This window comes from Rhea americana, unplaced genomic scaffold, assembly GCF_003343005.1.
Source record: "Rhea americana isolate MKP2758 unplaced genomic scaffold, rheAme1 scaffold_34, whole genome shotgun sequence".
Taxonomy (NCBI): domain Eukaryota; kingdom Metazoa; phylum Chordata; class Aves; order Rheiformes; family Rheidae; genus Rhea; species Rhea americana.
Genome location: NW_028186468.1, coordinates 910,444 through 923,286, shown reverse-complemented (window position 1 = coordinate 923,286; position 12,843 = coordinate 910,444). Strand labels below are relative to the sequence as shown.

Below are 12,843 nucleotides of genomic sequence, written 5' to 3'. Positions count from 1 at the left end.
GAATCAGGAGCAGCCAAGCAGTGATTAGGATGCCCCTTGCCGGGGGACTGGGATGTCCCTTGCCTCTTTCAAACACAGATTACAATTCCTTGACTTGCTTCATCCTTCAGCCCAACTATCTACCACCCAKGCTCCCCAAACAAGGTAATAGGGAAATTATGCTGCTGCAGTYGCACTGTTCCGTTTGCTTCAAGCAGTTGGGAGTCTCATAGCTCTAGCTGTAAATATTAATTTACTCCTACAGTTCCACTTCAGCAAGCTGCTTATAAGATGTGTATGACTGCCTACTGTATAACTTTACAGGACGAATGCCCAACAAAACAGAAACAATGACAGTCATTAGGTGATRTTGCTGCCTTCAATGTAATAATTTATTAGCAGCTCCATCTTTGAGTGTATGTGTGTGTTATATCCACAGTCTCACAGTGTCAGCATGTTGTGCCTGGGAATTATCAGCGGGCAYGTTTTAAGTCTATTAAGTGTGTTGTTTAAACCTGTACCACCATCATACTGTCATTACATGGAGATCAGCTTTACGCATAACATGATGCTGTAGAAAAATGTTGTCCCTGAATAAGAAATACTCAGTTGCTGCTTTTGAGGCTAAATATAACCTTATTGATGTCARCATAATTCTTTAGTTTCTTTGGAAATGAAATATGCCCTGAATATGCCAGGGGTAAATACATCTTGCACTTTGTGAGCTCTACATTGCAGGTTATTGACAAATCAGTTGTGCTTGGTTCTTACAGCACTTGCCTTTCAGAGCTTTCAGGACTTCTAAAAGTGCTTTTCTGCCAACATCCTATCATATTTATTCTTCTGAGTAGCTTTGGCCCAGCAAAATAGATTTCAGTGGGATATTATTTTTTATGCTATTTAGTGCAATTGATGTCACTGAAGTTACWCTGGAATCAGAAAACATCACTAAAATCAAAAGCTATCCCTGTATTTTCATATTTGAAAAAAACTCCCAACCTCTTTTGATCGGCTGACTTATGCATTCTGTGAAGACAGCCTGGTGACCACWAGGTAAAATGTGCATCCGTTTCCATTGAGGAAAACTATTTCAAACTCCACACTCTAAATTCTCTCTTTGTGGAAATGGGARATGGGTACTGCTTGTGAGGATAGAATTTGCCTTTAAAACTGCTGTTTGAATTTAGAAATGGGAAGTATATGTTTTAGTATTAATCTGAATTACTTTATGTTTAATCTCATCATTGTCTCAGCCATAGGTATTAGAGGTCCTCTCTTGTGTAGGTAGAGGCAGTGTCAAAGTTTGCAAATTTTTCCTCTACCATGTGGTATTGCGTCCTGCCCATACTTCTGGTTTTGTTAATAGAAGCATATGAGAAGTATGATGTAACTTAAATGAGTACGGGCAGTGGACACTGGTTTGCAGTGATTGTGATGTATGAACACTTATTTTTTAGGCAGTTCAAAAAAAAAAAAAAAAACACTTATGTTTTCAGAATGCTTATGCTTTCTCTCTTTTGTTTTTTCACAGCTTGCAGTCCAGGTGTCCACAAAGGACTAGATATGGAAGGGAAAAATTATGATGTTACTACAGCTGACACCTATCAAGAGTGTCAAAAAAGATGCACCAATGACAACCACTGTCAATTTTTTACATATGCTTCAGAAACATTTCACAGTGCCAGCCTTCGGTAAATGCAGGTTTGATCCCTCTTTCAGGACAGCACTGTGCTTTAGTAGAGTAAATCTCAGAGCAGTTGAAGGTGAGAGAATTTTATTCAAGGAAGTAAGTTTCTCCTTGACTTGTCATCCTTGAAATGTTGAATCAAACTGACAGATAGGAAAACATCTGTAGTAARTTAGCTTGCATTCAKCCATTGTGAGAAAGACAAACTTGATTATCATGGCACTGAAAAGATTTTTAATCCACTGAAGACATTAAAATGCAWATGATATTGGTAGGTGAGCAGATTTATTGCTGTATTAAMTCTTGYTCTGCTTATTGCTCTGAAAATAGCATTTTCAGTACAATTAGAGAAATACTTTCAATTTTAGTTGTACTGTTTTTGAGCTGTTAGCCTACTTGATTTTGCAAGTTAAACATTGTTTGGCTAGACTTCTTCCTCATTTGAAGACTGTTTTGGAGACTAGAGATTGTTCTCACCCGTTGCCAGAATATAGAGCATGTTATGAGCTAAGGTGCCAAAAGGATACTGTAGGCGTGTTATCTTACTGCTTTCTTTATTCTTTGTCATTCAGTAAAAAGTGCTTCTTGAAACATACTGCTTCAGGAACTCCAACCAACATAAGGGTGCTTGATGATGTTGTATCTGGATTCTCTTTAAAGTCGTGCCAACTTTCTGAAACAGGTAACTGTTAAAATCTCTATTGATTCAGTTTAGATTTAAGGGTTATGGATGACAAGGGACTCTCTATCTCTGTCATACATAAATGTTTCATTATGTTAAATAACTATAGTGTAAACTTATTCTTAATTATTGGAAATRTAGCTAGTACTCAGGCACTAAAGAGGTTCTGATCTTTTTGATTTTTCCATTTTATTATTCTGTGTTACAAAAACAATCCTTTGCTTTGAAGATCTAAAGAATTCTTTCATAAATTAATTTGATCGAATTRCATTTTATCTTTGTATCAGAGATACGAAAATGAAAGATAAAAGCTCATCCAAGTCAAAGATCACGAAGAGTATAAAACTTTCTAATTTTGTTTGTGTACTATGTATGCACTTGGAAATTTTTAATGAAGGCTTGTAGCTTTCTGATACCGCTGACTAATATGAAAGGCTGCATTCTGTGGGATGCATCTGTGATTTGTGATGAAAGCAGAGTCTGGGCATGTTCCTGCAATCATTACTCAGCCAAAATTCTCAAGACTACAGGATCAAACAGTTTGTATTATACCTTCTTATTCTCAATTAAAGCATCCTACTTTACTTTTTTGTTTTTAATCTACCTCTTTCTTGTCTTATCTGCTATATTATTTTTCTTCTTAATGGTGATATTGTTCTTCTGCCTCTATGTAGCCCTATTTGAATTTGTAGATAATCTTTTCTTCTCATGTTAATCACACTTTTTTATTTCCTAGGCCCCTCTATTTTTCTCTCTATCCAAATGCTTTCTTTAGACTCTTACAGTCCCTCTACAGGAATAATCTCTGTAAACTTCGAAAAAGGTAGTTTAGTTCAGCTCCTAACAATGGAGCACCAATGGAAAAATGAAGTGTGAAGAATAAGAAAGGAAGGATAAGTTTCGAGGAGAGATGTGAAGAGAAGAAAACAGCTATTCCCTCACTATATATACGTAGAAGAGAGATTGTAAGGAAGACTTTTTTCCAAAGTGCTGTCTTGTAGGATAGACTAGAAAGATGTATATTCACGCTTAGAAGAAAATTCTAGCACTTTGAGGGTCCTTATTCACAGACTTGATGAAGAATCAGTGGGCTGAAGCACATGCGCAAACAATATGATTTTAAGTTGCAAGAAAAATTAAAAAATGTTAGACACTATCAAAGACATTTATAGCTTATGACAGTCTCAATATGACAGTAATGAATTTTCTTGAAGAAGAGAGGAAAAAAGGCAATACATTCTTTAGCCTTTCTTATGTCTTTTGTCTTTAGCTTTCCTTCTCCCCGAGCAGAAGACCAGCTCCTTTCCTAATCCTAGTTGAATGTTACTGAATATTTTTCTTCAGGCAGTTTGTTTCTTGCTATTTGACCTTTCATTTTGTGCCTTCGTGTCTTTCTGATTTTGTCCTTATGTGCTCGCTTATAGTAATTTGTCCTATTTTTTTGGCTTTTGCAAAGTTTCTTAGTTGATGTCATCAAATACTGAATAAACAATCATTGAACATGACTGTTTAGATCATGGGGTAGCTTCTGTAAACTCCAGAGTCACATTTGTGCTCTGAATATTATTTCCTTAAGAAAGGCCTGTGCTTTGGATCTTCTTTCTGGTTTGGCAGTTCTAATAATGACCTCTCTGTCATTGCTGCATTCTTTTCCCTTTTTTATTATTGTATCAGGATTTTAACTAGAAGTTTAAGTATATGCTTGGAGAAGGCAATTTCTTTTTTGAAACCTGCTAGTGCTTCTTATGACTACTGTATCTCGTCTGGTTATGTCACCAGACATGTCACCTCAATGATTTTAGACTTTCTGGGATATGATAATTTATGCCTAACTGGATTTGTACCACTGATTTCTGGTGATCCTGGTTTGAAGTTCTTCTCTTTAGATTAGTAAAACCATATTCTAACATGTCATTTCCCTGCTTTTTTACTTGAATCTCATCCCTACTCAATTATCTTTGACATAAGGTAACATACTTTTTAAAATGTTCATAAGAAATGTTTTTCTAATCTGACTATTACGATATCTTTCTGGCATATCAATCACAAGGGACGGAAACAGTGAACTAGTATACAATAAAAAAACTGTAAGTCTTAATATTTTGATAACACTATAAAATCTTTGGAGTTTTGATATTCTTTTCTTGTTTTATACAGATTGTTACATGGACATTTTTGAACATAAAGAATTTTCAGGAATTAATATTACAACTTTTTTCACTCCTGATATCTCCGTCTGCCAAACTATTTGTACATATTTTCCAAACTGCTTGTTCTTTACATTCTTTACCAGGGAATGGCAAATAGAATCCCAAAGGTGAATATAATGACTAACTTTAATTTTCTCAGTAGATATTTGAAAAAATACTACAGCCTGTTTTAACCATATTTAATAAGATTTTCCATAAATGTAATAAATAGGTTATTTCCAGTAAAGCATCACTTTTACGAGTTTTAATTAAATGTTCAGAATTTTTGTGGGCGTCTGTTGTGCAGTGTGACCAGGCTTCTTGTAATTAGCTACATATCTGATGTTAATATGGAGTTATATGCATTAAAGAGAGAGTAAGACTCCAGATTGCTGTAAGGAATTAAAGCCATATTTCATAAAATTGTTAAAATAAGCATCTGCTTTCCTGCATTATGAAGTTAAGAGGTGTAAAGTGTTTCCTTTTAAAGATTGAACTTCCTTTTTTCATATTTGGTAGAGAGAAGAGTTAAAAGCCTACATTCCACACAAAACAGATGTTGAAGGAAGAATAAAGTTTCAAAGAAATTTCAGGGAGCAAAACTGAGATGGCATATATCATCTAAAGTCACCTTTTCTATGTATGTATAAATACAGTACAATATTTGATAGTAGAGCCATATGCCATTTCACAAAACTGCGAAAGCCATCTTTTTCTATGGATTTAGGTGTTGAGTTAGCATTTCTTTAATACGTTTTTATAGGAAATATTTTTTACAGACACAGAGGTGGGAGAAAAAGAACATTTAAGAAAGAATCTTCTCTTACTGATACCTAAAATATCAATTTTAGAATGTGAGAACAGAATTAGTTATATTTAAAATTTCTCATTTCAGAAATCTTTGCCTTCTGAAGACATCAAGAAGTGGTATACCAGATGCACTTATATCAAGAGAAAAAGCTGTATCAGGCTTTAGTCTCCTAAATTGTAGAAGATCCTTCCCTGGTAAAGAATAAGTTACAATAAAAATACTCATTTTGAATTAATCATGTCATTTAGCCTTACTGATGTTTGGAATATTCATTCTTACAGCCTGCAATTCTCGCACTTACATGAATATGAATTTTTGGGGAGAGGAACTCAATGTCACTTATGCTAAAGGACACAAAGCTTGTCAGCAAGTTTGCACAGACATGATCCGTTGCCAATTTTTTACCTACTTTCCACTCCAAGATTCATGCAATGAAGAAGGGTGAGATAGATTTAAAAAAACATTTTAAAGATTGCTGAGAGAATCATCCCACAGACTTAGGGAGGGAATAGTGAATATGCTCTGCATAAAGAGTGTAAACTGAATCTTTACATTAATTTATTGGCAGAAAATGTGAGTGCCACCTGAAAATGTCCTCAAATGGATCCCCAGTGAAAATAGTACATGGAGGAGGGAGGATCTCTGGATACTCACTAAGATTATGTAAACAAAAAGCCAGTACCGGTAAGTAAAATTTTCAGTGTAAAGGGACATTAAGGGGCATTACATGACTGATTTCAGTACAGGAAGTCTAAACCTCCCTAGAACTCATGAAGCTATATTTTTTAGAAAAATAATTGCATTGAAATGATAATAGGACAACTTAGGAAGTTAAATAGTGTTCTGAAAAAGTGAAGGTAGTCTGTTATGTATCACGTGTCACCTTCGTAGTGGAAGATTGGGCCCAATTCATTGGTCAGCAGTGGTCTCATCCTTTGGCTTTTCAYTGATGAGTGAAAATGATCTTTAACCAGCCTTTCCAATTATTTCTGTAGTATGTATGCAGCATTCTGAAAAAAGTATAAGGATTGTTGGAGGGAAAGACTCTTCTCCTGGCGAATGGCCCTGGCAAGTAAGCTTGCACGTGAAGTTATCTCGTCAGAGACATCTCTGTGGGGGCTCTATCATCAGCAACCAGTGGGTTCTTACAGCTGCTCATTGCGTTGTGAGGTGAGTGCTAAATGTAATGTATACGTAAAAAATTTTCATTCAGCATATGAGATAAATTGAGATCCATCTTTCAGAAAAATAAGTATACCTGATAAAAATGAGGAGTAGAATGAAGTGAACTATTTTAATGTAACCAAAAGGGGAAGTTTTAAGGCAGGCTTTATATTTTTGTTGTAATTGGAACTTCACACTATAACCTTCCTCTATTTGTAGCATACAGTTGTATTACTGATGCTAAATTGTTAATGTACCTAGAAGATGAAGTTCTTGAGCAGATACTTTGGATATTTACAGTAACTTAGATGTATTCGTGCAGGATAAAGCTAGGTGGTGCTCCAATTAGGCTGTTCCTGATACCTGAGCTTTAAACTGACTCATTTATCTCCACATTATGTGAAATATASAGACCCTAATGGTGTTGGTTTGCTTTTAACTTTTTTTTCTAWTTTTTTCAATCAACCAATTAATACTCTATTTTTGATTTGCATTTCAGCTATAAGAACAAAATTTAAAGCTGCTAACACCTAAGGCATTGATAATTTGCAGTGAAACATGTAGTATGCATTGTTGATGATACCAGATTACCATCAAATGTGGATGCTGAAGCCATTCCTCTTTTGAAGTGCTGATTTAACTGACATGCAAACGATCCATTTCCCTTGTTATATTGCCTGCATCTGGAAAGCACCTTATCCTGTCACTTACAGATTGAAAATTTTAAGGCTATATATTGATGGGACAGGACAAGTAACAGATAACAGGCTTCAAAGATGACTCAGCAACACAGACTGAGATTAGGCACTTTTATTCAAGCAGAGTAATCTGATTTTAGTGTGAAATAGTGTTGCCAGCATTTGGCCTTTAATGACAAACCCTTTTCAAGTGGTTATACTTTCTAAGCCCCCTGAAAACCTTATGTGAAAGAATGTCATTATCTCTCTGCTATCATGTTTGTAAAAGTTGCTGGCATTTTAAAGGACAAAGAGATAAAGCATGTTTTAAAAATAAAAATTAGACAGTGTTGGCTGGATATTAAGACTGATATTTATGTATTCACATATAAAATTTGTTTTAAATAAATTTTCCAAAAATTTTGAAAATTTCATATCTTCTCATTGCATGTATCTAAATTTAGGTTGTCTTGATAGCAGAATATTGCAATGAAATATCCCTTAAACTTAGTCGAAGTAAAGTTAAATGTATAAAGATTAACTGGAACTTTTCATATGGTTCTATATTATTACACTTTCTAGTCTTTTGTTTGCATTCATTTTGATGGCTAGAGTCATTCTCATATTGAGTAAGTGTATAAGTAGACTCGAATTTGTATTTCCAACTCTGTTTTGGTTAATAGGAAAGTTGTACTGAAATAAATGGAAAGAACCTCATTTACTTCTTTAGGGCTTTCATTAGACCCTTGAAGACAAAAATAATAGGAGAAAATAAAAAGCAGAAGGGGAAGGAATGGATCAGAGAGGTCTCTTTAGAGTTTGAGAATGTGAAAATGAAAATGGGGAGGATCACCTCAGCTCTTTCACTGTACACTCAGGAGCTGGCACCTGCACACAAACTCTAAACCAGTGCAAATCTTTTGTGCTGCAGACTGACTGTTTGTCTTTTTCCCTTAGTCTTGAGAATCCCAACATTTGGCGTGTTTATGCGGGTATTTTAAAACAATCAGAAATAACAGAGGAAACGCCTTTCTTCAAAGTGGAAGAGATTGTTGTTCACCCTCAGTATAAATTCGCACAGACTGGATATGACATTGCTTTAATGAAACTTGATAAACCTATGAATTTTACTGGTATGTAGAGTATTACAGACTAATTCTGAAAATACGCAGGATGCCATAGGRCTGGTTTCGTTATCGCAGTGCATGAAACCTGGGCTGGTCTCCTTTAATATGCAATTAATGGGGTTTAAGAAGAATCTTATTCGTTTGGCTTTGAAGAAAACATGGGTGGCTTTTGTTTATGTGACTGGGGCAATATATAGTATAAGGGACCAAACTTAACATGGTGCCTGTCATCAAGGGTTGTATAAGGTGCCTATGAAACTTTAGTATTGTAATTATTTCTACTTGCCAAACTAACATTTCAAATCGTATTTTAGATCTTCAACTACCCATTTGCCTGCCATCGAAAGAAGATGCTAACATGCTTTATACCAACTGCTGGGTAACTGGATGGGGTTATAGGAAAGAAAGAGGTACATATTAATTTTTAAACAGCAAGTGCTTTTATTTGCAAAATCAATGTCTTGAGAGGGATAATGCCTTAACTAGGAAAGTTTAAGGATACCAGATGGACTGAAATCTTTTGGATTCAGCTTATGACGCACGTAGAAGACAAAGACTTTTTTTTTTTTTGGTCAAAGAAATATTTACTTGGGGGTCAAAACAAATACAGAAAATACAGAAAAATGAAGATGCTCCCTAAAATAGGGTTTGAGCTCGTGATCTTAATGTGTGATTCTGCAGTTGGCTGTTCTGGTGGTTCCGGCATTCCAGTTGCATAACTGCTTTAAGTTCACTGGACATTTTGTTTCGCACTAGTAGACGTTTGATTAGAGTCAGGCCAAGGCTTTTTTAAAACAAATTTTACCATGTTTTGGGATACTGTTATTGCTGTTGAGCAGGCACTATAATTTTCTTAACTTGCAATTGCAATTACTTCTAATAAGACTTCTTACAGAAAGCATTTAGGAATTGTATAAATTTGTCAGTAAATAATTCTGTGCTCTGACACAAAAATCACAACAGGCTACTGACAAGTATTTATAAACTCATTGATTTGAGAATTTGAAATCTATAAGAATGTAACCTTAAATGTAACCCATATAGCCGTCGAATACACTTCCTTAGRTTCTATACCATTACACTGGCAAAAATTGTATATAACCGGAATAGATACTCCTTTTCAAGCTCCCAACTGGAAAAGCTAACAGACTAATTGCTGAGATACAGGATATTGACTTGTAGTCTTCACATAACCAGTATACTTGTTTGTGTGATTTTACTAATATRAATTCACTTCAGAAATCCGATTGAAATATGTTGCTTTTATGATTCTGAATGTTGTTTATAAACATCTATAAAATGCTTTTGTGTTTTGATAGTACATCTGATTTCAGCGCCTCTGATTTTATACAGAGGTAGCTCAGGTGGCTGTTATTTATCAGTGTTCTTTTATATTGTAATTTTTATTATAATCTTYTTAAACACTGTCCTATCCTTTACCCACCTCCCTGTTTGAGAGTTAGAGTTCAGTGGGAAATCTRTATGTTTATGCAGATATTGTATAGACTGCATATCTTAATTTCTACGAAAATGCTGACTTTCACACTGCTATTTATTCTGCACACAAATCTCTCTGCCCTCTATGAGGGCATTGAGCAGCCCAGAGTTGGCAGCTGGGAGGTTCCAGTGCTATTGCAACGCGCTACTGAGGCATAATCGTTAAGGGTATGGAGCAGCGCTTCGAGCTGGGAGTGCGGGTTCCGGGGGCCGCTGGGCTGAAAGCCGCGCTCGTAAGGGGGTGCACAGCAAATCACAAGGGTTTTTGAAGCTTGCCTGGTCGTGAGGTATACACTGAAAAAGTGACGTTACAGAAACATTCACATTAACAATCAATGTTGTTTGCTGACACAGAAAGGGAAAGACGGTGTCATGACAGTGTAACATCACTCTAAAAGCCGTGGTCTGCAACTTTTTAATATCCCCATATGATGATTTCTAGATTTTAAATTAAATTTTTATTTTGCTAGAACTGAACATTTCTCTGTTCTTACCTGCATGTTACATAGGTCGTGTAGAAGAYATTCTTCAGAAGATTACTGTTCCACTCATGTCAAAAGAGGAATGCCAGACTAGATATCGGGATCGCAAAATAGATGACAAAGTGATCTGTGCTGGCTATGAAGAAGGTGGAAGGGATGCTTGTAAGGTAATGAATAGAAGTATATAATAATATATTCAAATATAACTTAAAACCATAATTAGACTTATAACAAAAATATGGTTATAAATAGAACTACCACTTGTTGCTTTTGCATGCCAAAAGCACTGACAATTGAAGTACATGTAGAACTYCTCTTATGTGAAATAAAAAGAGATTATCAGAGATAGATTCTATGCATCTCCACATAAGAAAATACTTGAGTGTGGGTCCTCTTCTCTCCTCTGGGTCCTCTYCTGCTAAGAAACAAAACAACTTCCTACTGTATGCCTCAATTTAAGTGTTGAGGCAAAATTTATTAATTTGGTGAAAATAATATCTCTTTTGCTTAAAAAAAAYCCTAAGCAATTATGAAGAGTAAATAAAAAAGAAAGTACCAATTTGTTACTCATCCATTTAAAAAAGCAAATGATATACTCTGGAGTTTCAGAAATCCAAAGAAAGGAAATACAGTATCCCAAAACATTTCTGCAGGCAGAGCTTATTTCCTATGTGATTTTTTTTTCGTTAATATGAACTACATGAAAGCTTATTTTGAAATGTCCATTATTCACAATCCAGAAGGGGAAAATGTTAGGAATACTTTTGAAGTACATGGAGAATGGAATAAAGATGACTTGAGCAAAGTGATCTATTCATTATCAGAATTCAAAATGTCAAAACATCATGAGTTCAAATTCTCTGCTTTTGTMCTCATGCAGTTCTATTAATTTATGTATTTTGAGCTAATTTATACAAGATGAAAATTTTGTTTGATTAGTAAGATTAAATGTTCTACTGAATATAGTATTTACATTTTAAACATTTAACAGTAAGCATTTCTTTGATACATTGCTGAATGTTATTTTGATTCATATGGAGTAATTAAGAATAAAAATGTGCAGAGTTGGGAAGTAATTTATCCTCTATGCCAATAATGCTTTCTTCATTTAATAGCTKTATTAAATGTGGAGATGCTGTTATATAATATTAACATACTTGCTATCATCTCAGCAATTCATGACAGCTACACTATACCTAAATATGAAGATCTTTCTGATCTTCAGAAAGATCAATTAGAAATAGGAAAAGAAAACAAATTTTTCTTATCCTGGGAAGTATGGAATTACTCAAAGATGATCATCCATGTACAGAACTGAGGTTAGCATACTGAAAACAGGATCACAAGAAAAAAGATGGCAAATGTCATGTTTTTTTTTGGTTGCACATATGGTCTTTTTCATTGGGTTTTAAGTCAATGTGTGTGTGTGTATATATGTGTGTGTGTATATATATATATATATATATAAAAAATATAAATATGCTAGTAGTTTTGAACATTAATGGGAAGTTGAAAGTTATTGTAATGCCTGGAAAATACTTAGAAATCAATTTACCAGAAAAACAGAAAACCTGCTTCACCACTATGTTAATCAGCTTTAGGTGAAAGTGATTGAAATCTAGGCAGTTATGCCGGTGAAAACACTGAGTGGTGCTGATTTTTGTGAAGGCTTTCCTTGAGAGAAACTCTGACCAGAGCTGTCCCTTGCATACTCTGTCTTTGTCTCCTGTGCCACAGGGAGACTCGGGAGGACCGCTGTCCTGCAAGCACGAGGAAGTGTGGTACCTGGTCGGCATCACCAGCTGGGGTGAAGGGTGCGCTCGCCCGAGGCAGCCAGGTGTCTACACAAAAGTTGCTGAATATGCAGACTGGATTCTAGAAAAAACTACATAGCATAAGAGTTACCTGCAGGCGTAAAGTGATGCCATGAAAGAGTAACCATAAAAGCAAATTATGAAGTGTATTAACGTGCCCACGTAAGCAGTGTTTCCTGTTAGACTGAAGCATAAACATAAGACACGTGATTAGAAAAAGGAAGAATGAACAAACTTTACAATTCCTAAATAAAAAGCAGTAATAAAAATAAACCATGTTTATTGTCACTGATTTGGCAGAAAAAAAAACAGAAGCTCTGTTTCGGGATGGCCACTTAACATTGAGAGAGGAAAGGGAGTAAATAAAATGGGAAATTATTAGCTCATGAATTTTCCTATGATAGTATTTCAGTAATTACTTACAGGGACAAAATGTTCAAAGTTTTTGGTAACAAAGGCATTTCTGTAGTGCCAGTTGCTGAATAAGATAGATAATGCACAAATTATTACATTTGTGCTTTAGTCTTAATTTAGATTAGTTGCTACAAAAACTTATTTTGCTTTTATGATGGGGAACCTAGATACATTTCATCTTCTTGATGCTTCTTTAGTGGGATTAACTTTAGCATCCTGCCTCCATGCACCATAGTTGGCCTGACTATGTTCGGAGCAGTACTTACAGGACTGAATAAAATTCAGGTGTTTAACATAATGATAAACACAGAAGCAGGACT

At 35.1% G+C, this 12,843-nt stretch overlaps 1 protein-coding gene across 1 annotated transcript in view; it reads left to right on the top strand.

Annotated features, from left to right (window-relative positions):
• LOC146592223 (coagulation factor XI-like) overlaps positions 1–12,361 on the top strand; it is a 43,121-nt gene extending 30,760 nt beyond the window's left edge. Inside the window, exons 10-20 of the mRNA XM_085311328.1 lie at positions 1,511–1,670; positions 2,239–2,348; positions 4,506–4,665; positions 5,433–5,542; positions 5,630–5,789; positions 5,917–6,032; positions 6,344–6,518; positions 8,147–8,322; positions 8,631–8,726; positions 10,323–10,462; positions 12,033–12,361. Coding sequence (XP_085167454.1) covers positions 1,511–1,670; positions 2,239–2,348; positions 4,506–4,665; positions 5,433–5,542; positions 5,630–5,789; positions 5,917–6,032; positions 6,344–6,518; positions 8,147–8,322; positions 8,631–8,726; positions 10,323–10,462; positions 12,033–12,188 — 1,559 coding nt within the window. The 3' untranslated portion in view covers positions 12,189–12,361. The remainder of the gene's footprint in view (positions 1–1,510; positions 1,671–2,238; positions 2,349–4,505; positions 4,666–5,432; positions 5,543–5,629; positions 5,790–5,916; positions 6,033–6,343; positions 6,519–8,146; positions 8,323–8,630; positions 8,727–10,322; positions 10,463–12,032) is intronic.
• Positions 12,362–12,843: the final 482 nt, after the last annotated feature.